This window comes from Eleutherodactylus coqui, chromosome 1 (assembly GCF_035609145.1).
Source record: "Eleutherodactylus coqui strain aEleCoq1 chromosome 1, aEleCoq1.hap1, whole genome shotgun sequence".
NCBI lineage: Eukaryota > Metazoa > Chordata > Amphibia > Anura > Eleutherodactylidae > Eleutherodactylus > Eleutherodactylus coqui.
This window is the reverse complement of record NC_089837.1, coordinates 150,218,750-150,241,020: the sequence shown is the minus strand read 5'-3', so window position 1 is coordinate 150,241,020 and position 22,271 is coordinate 150,218,750. Positions and strand designations below refer to the sequence as shown.

The 22,271-nt window shown below is 45.1% G+C and overlaps 1 protein-coding gene across 3 annotated transcripts in view; it reads right to left on the bottom strand.

The window, feature by feature from the left end:
* The window catches only part of ACAP2 (ArfGAP with coiled-coil, ankyrin repeat and PH domains 2), a 92,108-nt gene that overhangs the window by 28,539 nt on the left and 41,298 nt on the right, over window positions 1-22,271 (bottom strand). For all 3 annotated transcript variants that reach the window (XM_066601688.1, XM_066601698.1, XM_066601695.1), the window contains 7 exons: window positions 19,234-19,285; window positions 18,505-18,605; window positions 16,773-16,878; window positions 16,423-16,625; window positions 12,901-12,970; window positions 4,211-4,305; window positions 1,816-1,997 (listed from right to left, as the gene is read on the bottom strand). In XM_066601688.1, coding sequence (XP_066457785.1) covers window positions 1,816-1,997; window positions 4,211-4,305; window positions 12,901-12,970; window positions 16,423-16,625; window positions 16,773-16,878; window positions 18,505-18,605; window positions 19,234-19,285 — 809 coding nt within the window. The remainder of the gene's footprint in view (window positions 1-1,815; window positions 1,998-4,210; window positions 4,306-12,900; window positions 12,971-16,422; window positions 16,626-16,772; window positions 16,879-18,504; window positions 18,606-19,233; window positions 19,286-22,271) is intronic.

Sequence of the window (22,271 nt, the reverse complement as noted above, 5' to 3'; positions counted from 1 at the left end):
ACTACACTTAACGGACCGGACCCATCCACGATCCAGTCTGGAGCATTCATTTGAGAAACTATTGGTCAGCTAATGCCATGGACTATGTACTTCCACTAGAGTTGCACCTAATATGCAAAACGTGATCAAGTGAGCTGCTGGTCACCATTGGGTGTTTAAATATGCTTCCTGACCCAACTGTGCTACTTCTAGAGCATGTCAGCACTTTCATTTCTTTGTTTTATATATCAATGAATTGCATATAGGTGAATAGCATGACATTTGATATATGTCCATTTTTAGCTATATAACGTTTATATAAAGGTTTTCCAAAACGTCCTTAAAGGTGGATTCAGACGACTGTATATCGGCTCGGTTTTCACGCCGAGCCGATATACGGTGTCCTTGTCTGTACAGGGGAATGGAGAGGATAGAAGAGCCAGGAGCAGAAACTGAGCTCCCGCCCCCTCTCCTCTCCGCCCCTTGCCACCATTTGCAATAGGAGGGGGCGAGACGGGGCGGAGCTAAGTCCCTGCGCTTAGCTCCGCCCAGTCCAGTCCCACCCCTCCCATTGCAAATAGTGGCGAGGGGCGGGGAAGGGGCAGGAGCTCAGTTCCTGCTCCTGCCTCTTCCATCCTCCTCCCCCTGCAGACAAGGACACCGTATATCGGCTCGGCGTGAAAACCGAGCCGATATACAGTCGTCTGAATGCACCCTTAGGGTGTTAACGAATCAAAGCCACATCCTATTCATAATGTACTATACACAGGAATGTAAGGAGACAGTATCTATGAACAGCAGCCTTTAACTGTTAACGTGTATCTGTACTTTCCTAAAACTTTTGACATATCATTAGGGACATGTCAAAAATTTTGATTACCGGGGGCCTGCTGAGTCCCGCACTGATCACTAAAACGAGCCAGCTGAAGTGCTGCAGCTACTTGCTAGCTAAAGACAGCCTTACAGAAAGTCTATAGGGCTGTCTTTAGCTAGCAAGCAGTGACAGCACTCCAAGGAGCACTTCAGCTGGCTTGTCAGTGGGGGTCTCAACAACCAGACCTTCAATGATCAAAAACATATTTTTTTATGTCAATTTTTATTAAAACGTTGTGCATTAAGGTTATAGTGACATATGCAGCAACCTTCAGTTTTAGTACCAATGCTCAAAATTTTTGACCTGTGTCTACAACATGTCAAAAGCTTTAAGTATGTAGTTACTCTTTACATGTTAATGAAAAGGTGAAGCCTCAGTTTATGCACTAGAAATAAGCAAAGCTTGTTTCTTCTGTTCATTGCCTTATGGAGTTTGTGGGAGAATTGATGGGAGGAATTAGGATCTGTGTTATCGCTTCCATTGTCTTAAACAGTGGAAATATGGGAAAATGAACGTGAAGAATAAAATCAGCATATAATTGAACTTTCACAGTTTAAACTACTATATGTATTCATGAGTGAATCGTTACACATAGATATCTTGCCCAACAAGGCATCATAAGATTTTGTTTCTCTTACTGAGAACATTTTGTTCTACTCGCCAACATCGTACCAAATTTTAATAACTGACACATGTAAATGAAATATTTCTTAAAGAGTAAGCCCCCCTTCTCAAATGTGATGAGGTAGTTACAACTCTAGTTTTCCCTCCGATACCTTACCAACAGATGCAGCGATCGTTAACATGACCGTGGCATTGTGATAACTTGATATACACTATTGTAATACATTGTAATTATCATAACATGTTAAATGTCAAGTTAACATTTGCTACATGTGTACAATAGGTATAAGAGAAAACTAGTTCTATTTGCAATGTTGCACGGAGTTTCTAGTGCTTACCTGAGGCTCTGGATGCAGTTCTCTGCTCTTCAATACTGAGGCTTTTGTCAGTGGAGCCTAGGCGGTTCTCACTGCTCTTCCGGGTTAAAGTTTTCTTTCTTGCTATCAGCATGGATTCACCACTATTATCCACAAACTTCTTCTCCACATACTTGGCTTTGATGTAGGCCTCTTTCTCCTGCCTTTCATAATGAAAAAAAATAACGGATTTACAACAGCCTTCTAATTAACTTAACCAAACCTTAGCACAACTAACTATTGACTAGGGGCACCTTTACATGGTGTGATTACTACTGGAAACAGCAAATTCGGGTGTACACAAGGCCACTGACAGATAAGCAAAAAAACGCTTACCTATCAGAGTCGCTTGGTTTTAGCATAACTAAAAGCCAAGGGACTGTTGGTCCGTGTAAACAGGAGGCGCGCAATCTCTCAGTGGCTGCCTGTATTCAAATGCAGGAGGGCGGACCAGAATCATCCCCGGCCACTCCGCCTCCATTCACTTGAACTGTCACTTCTGTGTAAAGCACAGGAGTGATACTCAGGCAGTAGTCCGTGGGAGGGCTGTCGGGGGTTTATGCATTGCAGATTGTAGAGTGTGGGGGGGGGGGGGTTGGGGGAATCTTTTAAAAAAGGGGTTATCTGGGCACAATTCACCGGCTCCCTCCCCTCCCACCCCAAAATCTGCTCAAACTCATTTGCCCAATAAATAAAAAAAGTGCACAGTACAGGACTGTTTCAGTGGAGCTTAACCAGACCGGCAGTTCTTACTTATTTGTTATTATCCTCTTCCCTTTGAGATATACTGATGCATTATAATTTTTCATCAATTTCATGCCCACAATGTCAGTGAACTAAGCATTAGGACTACCCTACAGTTGGTTATACATATATAAGAGATCTGAGTACACAGGAGAACCTTGCCTAAACATCTTTCATCACAACTGGGTACATAATAGACTCACCCTTGAGCATACAGATATGATGGAAAAGGTTTAATTAACATTTAGGCCTCCTTCCCACGAGCGTGACGGGCTCCGCCGCGTAATATTACGCAGTGAAGCCCGTCACGGCACCCCCCAGAGCCCCTATACTTACCTGCGGGAGATAGCGTGAAGCCGCTTCCCCGCCCGCCCACCGCCGCCGCGTCGTGTGACGCTGCGGCCGCGTCAAACGACGCTGCGGCCGCGTCAAACGACGCTGCGGCGGTAGGTGGGGAAGCGTTTTTTCACGCTATCTCCTGCTGGTTACAGCGGGAGATAGCGTGAACGGACGGCTTCCATTGACTGCAATGGAAGCCGTCAGCGCGTACAGCCCGTCCTCACCCGCAGCAAATAGAGCATGCTGCGGGTGAGGACGGGAGAAATCGCGGTGCGTAATTCCGCGGTGGAATTACGCATCGTGAGCATTGTGCTATTAGGTTCAATAGAACCTAATAGCAGGGGGCCACGCAGCGGATTTTTGCCGCGAATTTACGCGGCGTAAATCCGTTCGTGGGAAGGAGGCCTTATTACTATTGTGGACAGATACACACAACTGCATGTATGAGAACCTTTATGTTTGTTTACAATGTTCTCGATTTTCACTGTGAAAATCAATAAAATATTTGAAATTTAAAAAGTACATAGTAGAAACAAACAAACCCCACCCACAGCGCAACTGCTAACCCAAACAAGCAGCTGATACCCACGTGATAAGGTCACCAACATTTCTGAACAGAACAAATTAGTCAGATGCACTTGGTCCAGTATTAGGGCAAAAACCGAGCGGCCCCGCAGTGCATTGAATGTCAGGACAACCTCGAGCCATACATGCCAATTTGTACAAGGGGACTGCTCAGCCTTCTGTACCAATACAAAAGTTATGCTCAAATTCCCCGGACCCCACACTTGTACGTACTTCTGCGTGCAAGGAGCCAGCTATGAGGTCGCTGACACCAGGGCCATGTGACTGCTGTAGCCAATCACTGGCTCACTTTAGACCATGATTAGCTGCAGTAGTCACATGTCCTGATGTCAAGAGGTCATTGCTCTTCACCCTGAAACAGCCAACGGGAACTGGGCACTTGTGTATTGGGATTGCCAAGGGGGCAGAGAACCTGAATAGATTTTCTTTTTTGTTAGTAAAGCAAGGTGGGCAGGTTTTTGGGGAAAAAATGGTCTCTGTATAACGCCTTTGAATTTGGACTTCATAATTAATTCTAGGGAAACTACTGCACACGTGTTGGCACAAGTCTTACTAATAACTATACTGGCAAATTTAAAGGTGGACCTTTTTTCAACAGTAAAATCCCCAAAATGTCCGAATGGACATACTTAGGTATTACTGTATAAAAACATTTAAAAAAAAAGAAATCCTAAAACGTTATTACATATTTAAAATGAGTGTAACTTACCGTTGACATCCATTTTGAGGCTTTTTTACTCCCATGGCATCGACTCGTGCTTCATATACACTATTTATTACATCATTTCCTAATTCACACATCAGCTATTTAAGCAAGAGGAAAATGGGAAATACATTAAAGATTCGGTACACTTTAAAGGTGATAAACACAATGTATTAAAGGAACATTCACCGCTTAAAAAAAACACATTCTAATAACGGAAAATAGTTCATAAAAAATTAAAATTATGCACATACATATTACATGCACACACAATCAGCAATAAAATTTCGACTGTCTCGTGCCACCAAAACAGCCCCGACTTGTAGAGGCACGGACCTCCCAAGAGCCCTGAAAGTGTTCTCTAAGGCCCCATACAGACAATGGATGTTCACACCGATTCCATCATGTTTAGTGAGAATCTGTGGGTATGGATTTTTATGGACACATTTTAATCCCATGTTGTGGGGGTATTTGATGTTACCTGTGGCAGGTGGCTGCACACATATGTTCCACTGCATCTGGCCAAATCCATGTGTGCATCTGGGGTATTTCAAAATGCAAAACTGGAGAAAAAATCTGAGGCTCAGCGTCTGACTTCTGCCACAGATTCCATTGTGGATGTGCGAATATGCCACAAGTCCTGTAAGTTGCAATATGGGGCCTGTCCTAATATTGGAACTGCTTTTCCATAAAGACCTTGTACTCTCAATCATGTTACTCAAAAACATCCTGGACAAGTTTTGCAGCGTCACAAGACACAATATACAGCTGTAAGAGGTGGATGTCATCAGGAAAACAATGTTGCTATGAAGGACTGTACAATATTTATTTAGATGGGACATCTCAAAGTAACACCCACATAAATGCCAGGATTGAAGGTTTCCTAACACAGCATTGCCAAGAGAATCACACAGCCTTTGTGGGCTTGTCGTCTTATAGTGCATTATTTCCCAGGTAAGCAACGCACGGGTACCCAGCCATCCACATGGCGTAAAAGAAAAGTTGATTCATCGGACCAGGCCACCTTTTTCGGCTGCTCTATAGTCCAGCTCTGGGGCTCATGTGTCCTTATAGGAGCTTTTCCATCATAGCTAGCAGTACATGTTTCACCAATCTGTGTTAAAGTATCTCCTCGGAGGCGTGGCTTGCCAATGGCGGGATAAGCGGCGTTGAGGACGAGCTCCCGGACCGGCACCAAAAAACCAGTTTTACAGCGCAGAAGCAGGCACCCCACCAGCACTTACCCGACAGGATGGGCAAGAGGAAGACCCAGCCACGCACACCGGCACCAGCAGAGAGAGACCCCGGCGGTATTAACCGCTTCTTCAGCCCGGCGGCTACAGCTGCGGAGGACGGAGCGGGGGCGGGCATGGAGGAGAGACGGCGGGAGGACGCGCTGGCACCGCCACAGGCAGCGATACAGCTCACCCAGCCCAGCGAACCAGAGGCAGTGGCAGCCGAGGGGGCGACGTGGAGGGAGAGCGAGGAGGGGGAGAGCGGAGCGGCACCAGACACCTCCGGGGAGTCGAACGGGACGGACGGAGGGCAGAGGCATGAACACCCCTTCACTGCCGGGATCCCGGACGCACCAGCCGACAGAGCCCAGAGGGCTGCAAGGTGTGTGTCACAGGAGGAGGGGGGGGAGGCGACAGAAGAGAGCTGGGGAACACGGGGGACTCGCACAAAAGTGACAGTAAGCTCTATAAACAGAGCACAGACCCACAAGATGGCGGACATAGAGCCCCCCCACCCACGTGGAGCTGGTGGAGCCCCAGGGAAGGGAAGACCTACACCCCATGATCACCTTCAGCTGCCAGCAGAGTATAATGAAGGCATGATTGCCTCCAGAGGTCCCAACCCCATGCCTCAAAACATACCAGGCAGGAGTCCCCACAGCCATCGCACTAACAGCTCGGGCACTGTCCACACCCCCTCCCCCCAGAAAACACGAGGAGAGTGGGCCTCGCGCTCCCCATCACCCAGCACACACTCAAACGACGGCGACTGGGACTGGAAGGCCCATCTTAGAGCTCTCCCTACCAGAGCGGAAATCAACTCCTCCTTCTCACATCTTGAACAAACTCACAAACAAGCTGTTGCAGAGATTCAAAAAGACATACAACAAATCGGGCATAGAGTACTAGCCATAGAAGAAACCCAAGAGCAAACTAACGCCACGATCGAAGCCCATAGACAAGTCATCATGTCACACTCTACCCAGATTACCAGCATTCTTGCGCATATTGATGACTTAGAAAATAGACACAGACGAAATAACATCAGGGTGCGGGGTCTCTCAGAAGATATCACTAATGCGCAATTAGAGCAATGGGCCCAGGATTTCTTTGGCACCCTCGTACAAAGACCACGCGACAAACCTATAGAAATCGACCGTATCCACAGATCCCTCGGGCCCAAAAACCCCGACCCAAAACGACCCCGAGACATCATCTGTCGCATCCACTTTTTTAAGGATAAAGAGGACATATTGAAAAAAGCAAGAGAAGCGGGGAACCTAGTCCACCAAGACCGGCCCATTCTACTACTACCAGACTTAGCAAAGAGAACTCTCCAATTAAGGAAGGCGTTGAGACCGGTCCTGGAGGCCCTGAAAGGGAAGGACATCCCATATAGATGGGGATACCCTTTTCAACTGACGGCCTGGAAAAACGGCAAATCAGCCACCTTTCGCTCCCTAGGGGACCTCCCCAACTTCCTGGGAACTTTCGAAATCCCGATGGTGTCCATTCCAGATTGGCCGGCTCCGCCGTTCTTGCCAGCCCAAGCATCTTCGGAGACCTGGCAAACCGCCGGCCCGGCACGCAGGCGAAACGACCGCAAGCCCAGAACACCACCAAGATGAGGATTCCATGTCTCCCCCCACATAGGGGACCCCTGAGTCCCTTGTGGTCCGGGAGGGGGAACACAAGACGCCACTCCCTGGACGACTTGCGGGGTTTCGTCTCGTTGTCCCACGTCTTTCTCCTTTCCCGCTCCTGGTCTCTTCTGCCTATACCTATAGATTACCAATACTCGCGTGCTATACGCTTCTCCTACAAACTAAAACCACCTGTCCTACTGCTACTTTTCACCTAGCTGATTTGCCTTGCTTCTCAAAACTAATCTTCTTTGTCATTTAATAACCTGGTACCACTTTGGTCCCCCTCCCTACTCTGGTAGGGGGACACATGACTCATACAAGTGACGGACGGGGGCACTCCGCCCCGCTGTTGTCAACTACTACCTCCACTTGGCCGGACAACACCTTGTGTGGTCCAATACCCGACATTGATTGGGAATGGCCTACTTTGTTCTGGGTTTTCCCGGATGTATAATTTGTTTTTGTGTTTGCACCTTCCCCTCTTTCCCTACCCTGTCCACTCCTAGGTTGTCGGTGACCAGTGCTCTCTTCGCAAAAAAGGATAATGGATAGCCTAACGTTTTGTACCTACAACGTTAGAGGTCTGAACAAACCCTCCAAAAGAGGACAAATACTCAGACATCTCCACAAGAACAAAGTCATGATTGCGCTCATTCAGGAAACTCACTTTACTCTGAACAATACCCCTAACTGTAAGTCCAAATTTTATTCTTCCTGGTTCCATAGCTCCCACCCAGAGAAAAAAATTTGCGGCACCTCAATAGGAATCCATAAAAACCTCCCCCACCAAGTCATTGCCTCGGAGATAGATCCGGAGGGGCGATTCGTGTTTCTCAAAATATCTGTCGGCGCCGGGGTCCTAACTATTGCAAATGTTTATTTTCCCAATCAAGCTCAGGTTCCTTTTGGTATCCGGACTCTGGAAGCCCTCTCGACCTTCGCCACAGGCTCACGGATAATCCTGGGAGGAGACCTTAATCTCTGTCTCGACCCCGCCCTGGACTCTGCAGCGGGTAAGTCCGGGGTTTCCCTCTCTGACCTTAGAAAATTTAAAAGAGCACTAATCTCCCTAAAACTAGTGGACTTATGGAGGCTCCTGCACCCCAAAACCAAAGACTTTAGCTACCACTCACTAGCTCACAACAGTTATAACCGCCTAGACTACCTGTTCATCTCCCACGACCTTTTGGATCTATCACCCTCTAGCTCAATTGGGATTTTCCTCTGGTCTGACCACGCTCCGGTCCTGGGGTCGCTACAGGGCCTTACGGATAGGAGAGGCTGCCAATCGTGGCGCCTCAACGATAATCTTCTTAGGGACCCTCTCTGCCTCGACGAGGTTAAACAAACGATTCAGAACTTCATGACAGATCACCTACACGACCCCACGTCTCGCCCCAACCAATGGGAGGCCCTAAAATGCGTTGTAAGAGGGGTTCTCATTTCCCACGGCGCGCGGCTGAAGCGTGAACGGACGCAAGGGTTGAAAACCTTACTATCCAGACTAGGTAGTCTAGAAACAGTTAATAAGAGCTCGCCCTCTGAGGCTACCAGAGCAGAACTATCAGATACTAGGAACAAAGTGCTGTCCATCCTAGAACAACAATCATTATGCGCTAGGGACAGATGGAGGGGTAACTTCTATGAACAGGGTAACAAATGCGGGCGAATGTTGGCCGGGGCCCTCCATCCTAGGACATCCACCCCATACATAGCATCTCTCAACTCCCCCTCTAAGGGAACAATCCATTCAAATAAGGATATACTGGACTGTTTTAAACAATACTACCAGAAGTTATATAATCTACAGGGAGATGAGGGGAGCGCACAGTCTCAGGCGAGGGCAGAATATCTGGACGGGTTCGCCCCGGGCTCTATCCCAGAAGACACAGCGACTAGCCTAGAGAATAACTTCACAGAGGGAGAGATAAAAGAAGCAATCCAAAACCTCAAACTGGGGAAGAGTCCTGGCCCGGACGGGTTCACTCCCCGCTTCTACAAAGTGTTCGCAGACCTCATATCCGCCCCACTAGCCGAGGCCTTCAACGCTATCTCTGGATCATGCCCCTTCCCGTCCCAGGCCCTCCAAGCAATTATCACTATTATTCCAAAACAGGGGAAGGACCACATGCTCTGCTCCAACTACCGCCCTATATCCTTAATAAACATCGACACCAAAATGTTTTCAAAAATCTTAGCTTCACGCCTGAGGCCCCTCATCCCATCCCTAATCAACCGTGAGCAATCTGGTTTTGTCCCGGGCCGTGAGGCTAGGGACAACACTATAAGAACGATCTCCCTGATCTCGCGGGCACGCCTCTCGGGGATCCCCTTGTGCCTGCTGTCAGTAGACGCAGAAAAAGCGTTCGATAGGGTCCATTGGGGGTTCCTGGAGGCGACTCTGCGGAAGATTGGGCTGGGCCCCAGGTTTATTGATTGGATCATGGCACTCTACCGCGACCCGTCAGCCAGAGTTAGAGTCAATGGGACCCTATCCACACCATTTAAAATTAAAAACGGGACAAGACAGGGGTGCCCCCTCTCCCCCTTTCTCTATGTCCTGGTTATGGAGTCCCTAGCCAACGCCCTAAGAAACAACCCTAACATTCAAGGAATACAGCTAGCCTCCACCGAACATAAACTTTCCCTATTTGCAGATGATCTCTTAGTGTTCCTCACGAACCCCAGAATTGCCCTCCCAATGGCGCTAAAAGAATTCGAAAAATACGGGAAAGTTAGCAATTTCAAAATCAACATAAATAAATCAGAAATTCTCAATATCTCAATCCCCCCTGAGGTGGTTTCTGCGGTCAGCAAATTCTCTACCATGAAGTGGAGAGACGACCACATTAAATACCTAGGAGTAAAGATTACCAGAGACCCCAAAGACCTTTTTGAAGCAAATTATAAGCATATGCTCGACAGCCTCCGAAAGGACTTTGCCAAATGGAAACCCCTCACCCTTTCCTGGCTAGGGAAAATAAACGCTCTGAAAATGGATGTTCTGCCCAGGCTCCTGTACCTTTTCCAAACCCTCCCGATAAAAATCCCGCACCTATATTTAGCTAAACTCCGTAAGAACGCACTGGAGTTTGTCTGGGGAGGATCTAAACCGAGGGTTAAATACAAGACGCTCATCAGAAGGAAAGGAGATGGAGGAGTAGGTATACCGTGCTTCTCCACATATTACAAGGCGTCCATATGTAGATGCGTTTTGGACATTATACATAACAACCCAACCAAGCTATGGGTGGAATTAGAGCAGGAAGAGTTCCCTGAAATAGCAAAGGGCTCCTTCTGGCTACCGCCGTCAAAGGTGGCTGAAATGGACTCGATCTCGCCCCTATTGAAACGGGTCTTGGAGGCCTGGAACGGGTTTGCCCAACACCTGGGTTTGGTTTCCCGCCCCGGTCCACTTACTCCGATCACAGGCAACCCAGAACTGCCGGCTTTTATGAAGGGCAACACGACCTTCTCAGAGGGGTCCTCTTTGCCTCTTAGGGTTAGAGACGTGGTGTCGCCGTCGGGGGTCCGATCAATGTGTGAATTGCTGGAGGGGGGAGGCCCCCGGACCGGAGTGTGGTATCAGTACCTACAGATGAGACATTTTGTCCTATCTCTGGGCTCCCTGACTTCCCTGCAGGCCCCTCTCTCTAGTTTCGAACAACTATGCATGTCCTCGACCCACAGGCCAACCAAAGTGTCGGCTCTTTACAGCCTCCTCCTAGAGGCGGAGACACGAGAGGACCCACCGAGCTTTGTCGCTAGTTGGGAGAGGGAACTGGGGAAGTCTTTCCAGGAAGAGGCTTGGAAAAATGCCTTCACTTTAACCCATGCGATGGCAACCGCCTCTAAATTCCAGGAAACCAACTATAAGATCATGTCTAGATGGTATAGAACCCCGGCTCAGCTAGCCAAAATGTATTCACAAACCTCGGACGCATGCTGGAGATGCCAGGGCGGCAAGGGAGATCTTACCCACATATGGTGGTCCTGCCCCATGATTACGCCTCTGTGGCAGGAAATCACAAATCTCTACAACGCAATCTACAAAGACAATGTGGCCCTGACACCTGAGGCGGCCCTACTGTCCATGGTGCGGGGACCTATCTCCAAATCAAAGAAAAGCATCTTCAGATTCTTTCTGATAGCCATGAGACAGAACATACCAAGACTCTGGAAGACAACCTTGTCTCCCACGAGGTCCTCCTGGTTGGAAATCATGGACAGCATTTGCCGTATGGAGGACCTTGGTGCCGCGGACAAAGGAAACTCACCTAAGTACTTCGCCGCTTGGACGGCCTGGATTGTATTCAGGAACTCCCCCGACCTAAAGACATGGCTTCTAACAGGTACTTTACCCCGCTAACCTAATCTACATCGGTTGCGTCATTGTCACGCAACTTCTGGAATCTGACACAGAGCGCTGGTCGCCGACGGCCGCCCCCCCTTCCCCCCCCATTACACTCCCAATTTGCCCCCCCCCTTACTTTGCTCCCATACCCCCACCCACCTTATAGACATGTTACTAGTAGTGTTCTCATAATGTTACAACACCAAATTCATACAGCAGCAGCCCTTTAATAACGCCGGAATGTCGGCAAACAGGCTGTCAAATTTCTCAAATTTCTCAACTTCTCAACGATGCTACACTAAGTTCACTTAGCTCGCCTTACTGCTACATCTATGCCAATTTGCTGTTGCTGTTGATGTCAATCTGTTTTTCGTTGTCATAAAACCAATAAATACATTTTGAACCATAAAGTATCTCCTCTCCTGGATCAGACAGGACTTGCTAATCCCTCACATCACTGAGCCTTAGGCCCCAATGAACATATCATTTGTTCACCAATCGGCCTTCCTCAGACCACTTTTGGTAGATAGTCTTTTAGCTATTGCAATTTCATCTTTAAGGGCTCCTTCCACTGGCGAGAAAATTGTGAGATTTGTGCACTGCGAGATGCCCAAATAAGAAACCCATTCTTTTGAAGGGGTTTATTCACATTAGCGATGTTTTCCTGCATAATAGCACAGAGTTGTGATGGTATGCAGAAAACAAATTGTGGCATGTTCTTTCTTTTAGTGCCATTGCCAATTGAAATCCATGGGAGGAGATTGCAAAGGAATCCCCCATAGCGAGGAGCGAGATGGGGGAGGAGTTACAGGGGATCTCCTAGAGAGCTCTCCGTATTTGGAGAGATGGGGTGGGGGGTAAGAGGGCTTCCTAGAGCAAGGCTGAGAGGGGGCGGGGGATCTGCCCTCTAGCCCCCCCCCCCCCCCTCTTGGCTAAAGGGGAATCACTATGAGAACCCCCTTTCTCCAGGAAGCCCTCTAGCCCCACCCCCTCTCCCCCCAAATATGAGGAGCTCTCAAGGAGATACCCTGACGCTCCGCCTCTCTCTCCTCGCTATGGGGGATACCTTCAGCCCCACAGTGATGTGAGGCTGTTTCCTTGTGAAAACGCCTCACATCCAGGGGCTTTCAGAAGGATTGTGAGGGCGATATTGGTCCGTGAATCATGGCCCGATATCGCTCACGCCAGTGTGCAGGAGCCCCAAATCACACAGGCACTTAAGCTTGCTTATTTTTCCTGCTTCCAAAACACCTGCAAGAACAGACTGATCACTTGCTGCCTAACATATCCCACATCTTACCAAGTGCCAATATAAAAAGGAGATAAATACTATTCACATTGGCTATCGATGGCTTTTATGTTATGGTTGATTTCATCAGGGTGTGCGATATTGATACATTAAAAGAAAGATTAGGAAGACATATGTACATCATACAGAAATATACGGATGTCCATCTTTACCTTTAGTAGTTCAGGCTCCCATGTGTCCAGTGTTAAAGATCGCACTTTTGAAAAATGAACACCAAGACTCCTATCCCATGGAAAAGAACAAATAAAAACAATGAAACGATTAGACATGCAATGAAACGCTGTTACAATCACTGCCCCTCTGTAGTAAGGGGAAGGCTCATCTATGACTGGTGATCCCCTCTGCATTCATAAAACTATTTAAAGGATCCATAAAAAATAAGTATTATAACTGAATAGCTAGCTCTTCTTGCTTCTTGCCAACTCCAGTCCTCAAGACTCCCTCTCAGGTCATGATTTGACCATATCCTATAGAGAGAACAGCTGTGGCAATACATGAGGCACTGACAAATTACATCACCAGTGTAACACGGAAGAAATCCTTAAAACCTGACTTCTTGAGGACTGGAGACAGAGGTTTTCCAGATCCAAGATATTAATCTTCAGGATAGGTCATCAATATAAGGTCAGTGGGCTATTTGAAGTGAGCTCTGTGGCCACATCACTACATACCAGACACAGTGATGTACATTTCATTGAGGCCATGCCTGGTATAGCAGCTCATTCCCATTCAGGGACTGAGAGGCTCTTAGGACAAGTATCTGAAAACACAGGATGTCACATGCCACCACGCTCATTCGAGTGTCACAGCATCTCCATACAGCAAATCAGTGGGTGTCTCAAGTGGCGAACCTCCAATTGTTCAGATATTGATGACCTACCCTGAGGATAGGTCATCAATGTCGTGGTCCTTTAAGTAACACTGGGTAGGTGTTATACTGTAGGTGTACAACTATACACACAAATATGCAGTCATAAAAAGACACAATGGAGCAAATTTAGTAAGCTGTATGTGGCAGAATTCTGGCTCAATTTTCACTGCAAAACTGGCAGACATGTCCTGCACTGCATTTATTATTTGGTCTTATAAACTTATTTTTGCTTCCCTTGACAAAGGGCGTGGATTGGTAGAAAGTGGGGTGCGGCTTAAAGTCCACGCGTGCCAAATTGCAACTAAATTTCCGCACATAATTTTAGCATAATCTAGGCTAATCAATAGGTTGTGTGAAGTTTGACAAGTGTCTAATGATGGTCAAATTCATCATCCAGCAGGAGCTCCTATGATACATTTTGTGCAAGGCTTTTACAATGTTTAACTATGAGAAAGAATTAGTATATCTTCCCCACTATGTCTATCCAGGGGTTTTGTTCAATTACAATTGATGTGTTCGGTCCTTTAGGATGATAAAAGCTTGTGTTCTGATTTTATTGAATATATTTCCTACATCAATTCTTCAGTTTTCTAACAAAAGTCTGCTTACAGATATAGAACAGCAACATTTTACTTTAATCAGTCCTGCACCTTTATGTCCATCATATAACCAGGACAGATCACGCACTTAAAGGGGTTTTTCAGGCAAATTCTATTGATTACCTACCCTCAGGATAGGTCAACAATAGTTGATTACCAGAGATCAGACGTTTGGGATCCCGAGCAATCAGCTAATCATCTGGCCCACTATCAGTGCAGCGAAGCCGGACATTATCATCGGACTCGGAGCAGGAAGTCTCAGTGGTGGCTTCACTCCCGTTGAAATCTATGAGAGCAAAGCTGCCTCAGACTTCACTTCCTGCTCCAACGCGGAGCTGGAAGTGTAATAGGGCATGTATAAGTCTCTATAAGTCTCTTCTGCTGTATGGAATAAAGCAATCTATTGAACTATTCCATATACAGGAATTCAGAAAAAAATGTGGGTTACTATGGGCAATGTATGCCAATACATAAATGCACAGTGGTATACAGAGAACGTATACCTCAGGTAATCCTCCAAATATGTACTGCAAACAGATCCCAACTCTTAAATTACTAGTTGAATCTAAAACAAACTAAAAACCACCAATTTTTAATTCTCCAGTACTCCTTAAAGTTTTAACCCCTTAAGGATCAGGCTGTTTTGTACCTTACGGACCAGACACTTTTTAGGAATTTTACCCATGTGGCGGTTTTACTGCCCTATGTTTCATTTAGCTACCAAATTTATTTTTACTGCGTCTTTTTTTCCTGTGACATATAGGGCGATTATTTAAATATTAGAGATGAGCGAACGTACTCGGATAAGCACTACTCGTCCGAGTAATGTGCCTTATCCGAGTACCACTGTACTCGTCTTGAAAGATTCGGGGCGCTCCGCTGCTGACAGGTGAGTCGCAGCGGGGAGCGGGGCAGAGCGCGAGAGAAGGAGAGAAAGATCTCCCCTCCGTTCCTCCCCGCTCTCCCCTGCATCTCCCCGCTCCGCAGCGCGTCCCGAATCTTTCAGGACGAGCAGAGAGGTACTCGGATAAAGCACATTACTCGGACGAGTAGTGCTTATCCGAGTACGTTCGCTCATCTCTATTAAATATCTTTCTCACTAACCTTTTTTTTTTCTGTTTTTTTAGTTTTATTGGGGGTAAAAAGCTAAAAAATGATTTAACATTTATAGTTATTTTTTTTTTTTATTTAGTATATTTATGCCAATATAAAGTATGGGAACGGGTTCCTCTATTTGTTTCGGACGTTTTAATATACAGTATGTATGCTTTTGGATTACAGGGCGCATACAGCGACGATTTTGGATGGCGTTGGCTTTAGGTTAGGCTTTTGGCTTTCTTTCTTATGTATATACTGTGGTTTTATTCTGCAATATTGTTCTGCTTATGTATGTAATTATGTTTTTTACTATCTATGTCCTCCATGATGTCATAAGACCTCTGGGGAACATTCTTTTTTTTTTTTTTTATTTGACACTTTTCCACTGTAGCTGGGGCATCCATAGGAGCCCAAGTTACAGGGAAAAACAATTCCTGTAGTGACATTAGTCACTGGCAGAGCTGGCCAGGGTCTAGTATGACCCTCCAGCTCTGCTGTAGCAGGAAATCCCAGCAGTCACATGACCCCCAGGCTCACATAGTGAAAGTTACACTGCACTTTCACTTTCTAGTACACAGTGCTAATTGAGCGCCGGGTACTCAGGTAAGGAAAACTCAGGAAGGGTTAAAAACCCCTCCTGCCTTCTCCTCTGGGTTATCAGCCGTCACTAACAGGAGGCTTAAAGCGCGGCCGTAATTTTACTATCGGTGGTGCTTTAGGCCCAGGACCAGGCGCCGTAAATTTACTGTGCATGGTCCTTAATGGGTTAAAGGACTCTTTACTGTGGAATCATGTGCAATTATTACAGAACAAATAACTGATGACCGAGTACACGCCAGCATGTGGCCTACATTAAGGAGAGTGCCACAAACTTGGGAAAACCCTTGCTGATTTAAATTTATAAATATATTGGAAAAAACATTTGGCGTTCGTATAGCTATGAAACACATAAGCCAATATTTCATTCTAAGATGCATTAGGAAAATAAAAATATAGGACTGGTTAATCTGTGAAGAGTCCTTTTAAACAACTCATGCAGTATGTGTCAATGATATCTAATGACATGATGCCACCAACATACAGATACCTGTGCAACAACTGCTTACCTGTGAATACCTGAGCATTCAATGCATAAAGTGATGCCTAGATTAATACTGGCCCAGCGAGGATCAGGTAAGCCACAATCACAGCACTTAGTATTACCAGGGATAAGCTGCACTCGCTGAAGGGCACTCTCCCCTTTAACCAGCTTCTCCTTTGCTTCAGATACTGGGCTAGTGTTGGACATGGACGGCTTCTTGTCTATTTTCTAGAAAAAGGGGGAAAAAAAAAACAACTAATCTATACTGAATTGCAATAAAAAAAATATTTTTTTTTAAATTTAATTGAACCAATATATATGCCTATACATGATAGATGGTGTGTGCATCTTTAGAATACATGAATATTCACAGACCTCTGCTTCTTCCCCTTTTTCTCTGTAAGCTGTAGCAATACTGGTCTGAACAGCTTTGATCCATGCCTGGCGCAGCTTCTCAGAGTCAGCCTGCAGCATACAGCTCCTGTAAAAGAAAGGAACACTAGTAAAGAACGTTCAGCTTTGTGCATTGTCTAGCAGGTTGCTATTTTTCAATTAACAGATTTCAAGTACTCAATAGTGTACAGTACACATTTGTAAGCACAAGAGAATAATGTCAAAATATGGTTGCAGTGTACGTTTGCACTAAGAAATGGCCCAACTGGACTATGCACAGCTCCCTCCGCTGCAGTGAAAGATGCACCAAATTGAAAAAAGATCAGGTAAAAACACAACAAGATCCAAAACTGTGTGTTGTGTAAAGTTTATTGGTTATTTAAAAACACCACAGACACAGAAGTGCTGTTATTAGCTGCATGCTTTAAGCCACATGCACACTGCCAGGTCAGATTCCCCATGCGGGATCCGACCTGGTGCCCGGCAGGTGACATCTGTAGACCCCTACGTACCTGTCCACAGTGTTCTTTATCTGTAATGCTAATGTGTCGGCAGGCACACGCGCAGTACAGATGACAGCACGCCGCCGTTAGGCAATGACGCGGATTTGACGGCTTCCGTTGACTTCATTGGCTATCTCCAACAGTCTCATAGAAACGAATGAAGTGGTAGTGTGCACGCATGACCGCTGATCCATTCATTCAGGGAACCTCAGGGCCCCAATGATGAAAGTTTATCATGACTGTATATATTTTACATCCTCATTGTGTTTGACACCTAAACCTAGATTCTGATAGCTTCTTCGAAAAGGGACAGGCAAATGGATCTCTGCTTGTCCAAAGCACAAGGCCAGCCAAGCTAAATATATGTTACATTTTTTTAATCTTAACCTTGGAAACAAAGACTCCAACACCCTGTAAGTTGTAGGCGCGACTTATGCTCAAATTGCAACCTGTCCTGGAGGTGAGCTCAAGATTTAGTGAGCGTGATAAATTAACCCCTTGCAGTTGCACCCAAGTCACATGTTTGGAGAATGCATACATGACACCCCTGTTCTCCTAAATGGTGCGAGTCCTAGTGGTCAGAACTCCACTGATCAGATACCCTTCACCTATTCCATGGATAGGTGATAATTTAGTTTTGTTGCATAACCTCTTTAAATAAAAGCTACATCTATTTGAAGCATCTACTCTCATGGCCCGTTTAGACAACGATTATCGCTCAAAAACTGATCAAAAGCCATCTTTTGAGTGATAATCGTTGTGTCTAGATGTTCCCATCTTTCAGTTTTCTGTTGAATGAAGGTCTTCACAGTTTGGCCTGAAAACCATTGTTCAGCAGGACAGGTCATAAGACGGACTGCACGCTGTGTTCTGCCAGGGACCGCTGATAACAGCTGATTACATTGTATCAGCTGCTCTCAGCTGTCAGCCCCGCCAGCAGGATAAAAGGAATTTCTTCAGAGAACAGCGGGCGGTACTCTGAATAACTTCAGCTCCAGGTGGTCTACATGCTATTAATTGACACTAATAGGCATTAGTACCAATTAGTAGACTATGCAAAATGATCGCTCAAAAGCCATCTTTTGAGCAATCATCTGTGTCTAAATGGGCCTTTACATGGAGCTCAGACATTAATACATTTTTATTCTACGCTGCAACAGAATTTACAAAGTCTTTTCTATGCAGAATACATGAAAACAACAAGTACTTACTTAGTAGGAGAAACCACTTCAAAGCAGAAGCGTCTCTCAATATCTTCACAGTGTTTCACTGTGCACAGACGCAAGTCTTCAACAACAACAGTGGGGTTATCCTACGAGATAGAAAATATATGGATATCAGGAGACATTACAGAGATCTCTCGCATGATCTGTTTATACCCAGGACTGGACTGTAACAAGGGGGCGCCCTCTGCATCTAGAGGAAAGAAGGTTTCTACACCGACACAGAAGGGGGTTCTTTACTCTAAGACTATGGAACTCTCTGCCTGAGGAAGTGGTGATGGAGAACTCACTAAAAGAGTACACGAGGGGCCAGGATGTCTTTCTTAAGCAATACAATATTACATGTTATAATCATTAATAACGTCAGAAGGGTTGGTGATCCAGGAATTATTCTGATTGCCAGATTAGAGCCAGGAAGGAATTTTTTTCTCCCTAAATGAGGAAAATTGGCTTCTCTCTCATTGGGGCTTTTTTTTTTGCCTTTCTCTGAATCAACATTGGGGGTAAGCAGGCTGAACTGGATGGACATTTTTTCAGCTCTACATACTATTACTATGTTGAGAAGCGATAGTAAGGAAGGAAATTAATTGGAGGGAGATATACAGTATATACATGCAGACGGAATACACTATACTACATCACACAGACCTTTATACCATTTACTTCATCACGGACTTACAATAATGTTTGTAAACTTTACACTTAAATATAGCTCACCTTAAATTTCTTCTGATATACAAGTTGATTATTTTGTATTGAAAACCAGCGCCTACACATTTGGAAATAAGAAGGCAATTAATATTTAAATCAGCCACACTATATGGAGCAGTGGTATTACAGGAATGTTAATGCAAACCATTAGTACAAAATAATAGTACGCTGTTAACCACCAACTGGACAATAGCAGAATAGCTTTAAAATGTGCACAGAAAGAAGGTGGAATGACTTACTGGAACGACAGAACTGCTCTATGCAAATCACTGAAAAATAGCTTCTGCTAGAAATAGCTTAATCCTACATAAGGAGGACTTGGGAAAAAAGGTTTCTTGGAAGTATTCTGTGGTCTTCAGTGTTAAAAGGAGTTTTACAGGTTTGGAAACCCACGGCTGCTTTCTTGAAAAAGCTATGCCACTCCACGGGTTGTGTGTAGTCAGTCCCATTGAGTTCAATGGAGGTAAGCTGTAACACTAGAGAACGAACAGGTGTGGGGCAGTTTTTGAAGAAAGCAGTCATGTTTTTTCTAACCCTTTAATGGACAGAGATGTTAATGAAAATATTAAATTATTCTGAAATTATTTATTCAGTGAAGGTTTGCATTCTACTTTTCGTATTAAGAATCATTACAGCAGGGATATTCTTGAGGAAGGGACTGAGGTAAAGAAAACTCTGGGTAAAACTTATACGCTGTGTAATATCTTGTACAAGGCCCTAAGGAACTGTATCACCAACATATAAAATAGCATCACCTATTCGGTTGTTCTGTATCATATTTACACAATTATGGCAGAAGCAGAGTTTTCCAAGTGGGAATAAAAGTTCTGAGAGATGCTTTACAGCAACCACATAGGAAGCTGGTATCTGGAGCGGACGAACTATGGGAGAGCTTAGTGTGTATGCTGTGACTTGTGGGGTGGGGAAGAAGGGTGATGCCCATTTATTTAACTTGGCTTATATAGCACAAACATATTTCACAGTGCTGGAAGAGAATGCCATCCTACACATCAGCCCCATCATGTATTGTCCATGTCATCAGCCACCAATGTTACTATGTAGATGTCACCTTTCACGGTAATCCGGCCTGTGATAATGATACGACTGCCAGTAGTGCTCTACAGTGCAGGAAGTGTTAGCTTATGGAAACCGATGTGAAAAAGACAAGATTTTGCAAATGTTATACATTTTTATATATGTATTTTGTGGTGAGCAATTCCACTAAACCGTTTCCCTATAATTCATCATTGTATAACATTGTTACTCTGAGACTTCCCTTTACCAAACTATATATGGGAACCTGATAGGGACTTTCCTAGGCAAGATTAGCAATTGAAGATGTTAAACATCTCAGTTTTTTCTTTCTATATCTTGCAGACAGTTAACCAGATCTTAGGTCAGGAAGCGGGAGCAAAATGTTTGAGACATTACATCTGGACCAAGTCAGTTTGGAATAGAGGCAGCAATGGCTTACTACATCTAAAACGAATGACACATGTTTATAAAATGCAGGCGATTAAAACTAATAGAAAGCAACAGATAAAATACTTATTATTAACACAGACTCCAATTAGAAATGGATGAAGTTTTGGCATTAGACTCAAATGCACTAGGAGGTGGAAAACTGGCTGTCTTCCTAAACCTCCCTGGTGGAAGTAAAACAGGAAACACTAAAGCAGGATAGAGGAAATGGAAAGAAGCAACACGCATGGAAAAAGAGTAGGGAACATGATAGCAACGTGATGTGGGAGAAAAGAGGAAACCAAACTCAAGCACTCCGATACACAACACAGTAAGTATGTTAGTGGTTAACAGTCTCACACCTAGACACCGACGGAGGGTTTACCTCTGCTCTTATAGTCATCGACAAAAGGGACTCACAGTCCCAACTTAGGAAACACTTGCCATAATGAATAACTAGGCAATTAAATAACCTTATTATAGCATTTTGGAAAATTACATCCAGTAAAATACTGAACATGATGAATTATGTTTCCTGTCTACTTTAATAGGTCATCGACCAAGAGTGAATACTATGATGTATACAGTATATATACATACAGTACTGTGCAAATGTTTTAGGCAGGTGTGGAGAAAATGCTGCACAGCAATAATGCTTTCAAAACTAGAAGTGTTAGTTTATTTTTGTCAATTGCAGGGCTACTCTGGAGATTTTTTTTTCCAATTCACCATGTACCTATCTCCCCCTTATATATAAGTCAGCTAGTGTTATCTTCGTTGGGGTAGTTTCACATGGGCTATTGCGATAATCGCCATGAGAAGATCATGGCTAAAGAAAAAAAATAAATAGATTAAAAAAAACAAACCGCAATTTTATCAATCTATAGCCACCATGACAAGTTTCACCTTGCAGCGTCCTCAGGGGCAGCAAAAAAAAAAAAGGGGGTACATTGAGGTTTCTTGCTTCCCCTGAGGAAGCCATAAGGCAAAACATGCCAGGATGGCTATTGATTAGACTTTAATAGGGTTTTCGTGGGGCTGACATTAATTCCCACATAAGCTTTCGGAAGTTGGCCATCCTGGCCCATGTTTTAGGCTGCATTCACACGAACGTATATCGGCTCGGTTTTCACGCCGAGCCGATATACGTCGTCCTCATCTGCGGGGGGGGGGGGGGGGTTGAGCCAGGAGCAGGAACTGAGCCCCCACCCCCTCTCTGCCTCCTCTCCGTCCCTCTGCACGATTTGCAATGGGGAGAGGCGGGGCGGGGGCGGGCTAATTCTCGCCACTTAGCCCCGCCCCGTCCTACCTCCTTTCATTGCAAATAGTGCTTAGTTCCTGCTTCTGGCTTTTCCATCCTCCCTCCCCTGCAGATGAGGACGACGTATATCGGCTCGGCGTGAAAACTGAGCCGATATACATTCGTGTGAATGCAGCCTTAGTGTGTATATGCACAATTATACACATGATACTAATTGATGACTGCTGCTCACATTTTATTGCTACCCCTTTATTTTAAATATCATTGGATGTTGTCTTTTTTGAATAATAAAAGTATTCATATTATATTTTAGGGGATATTA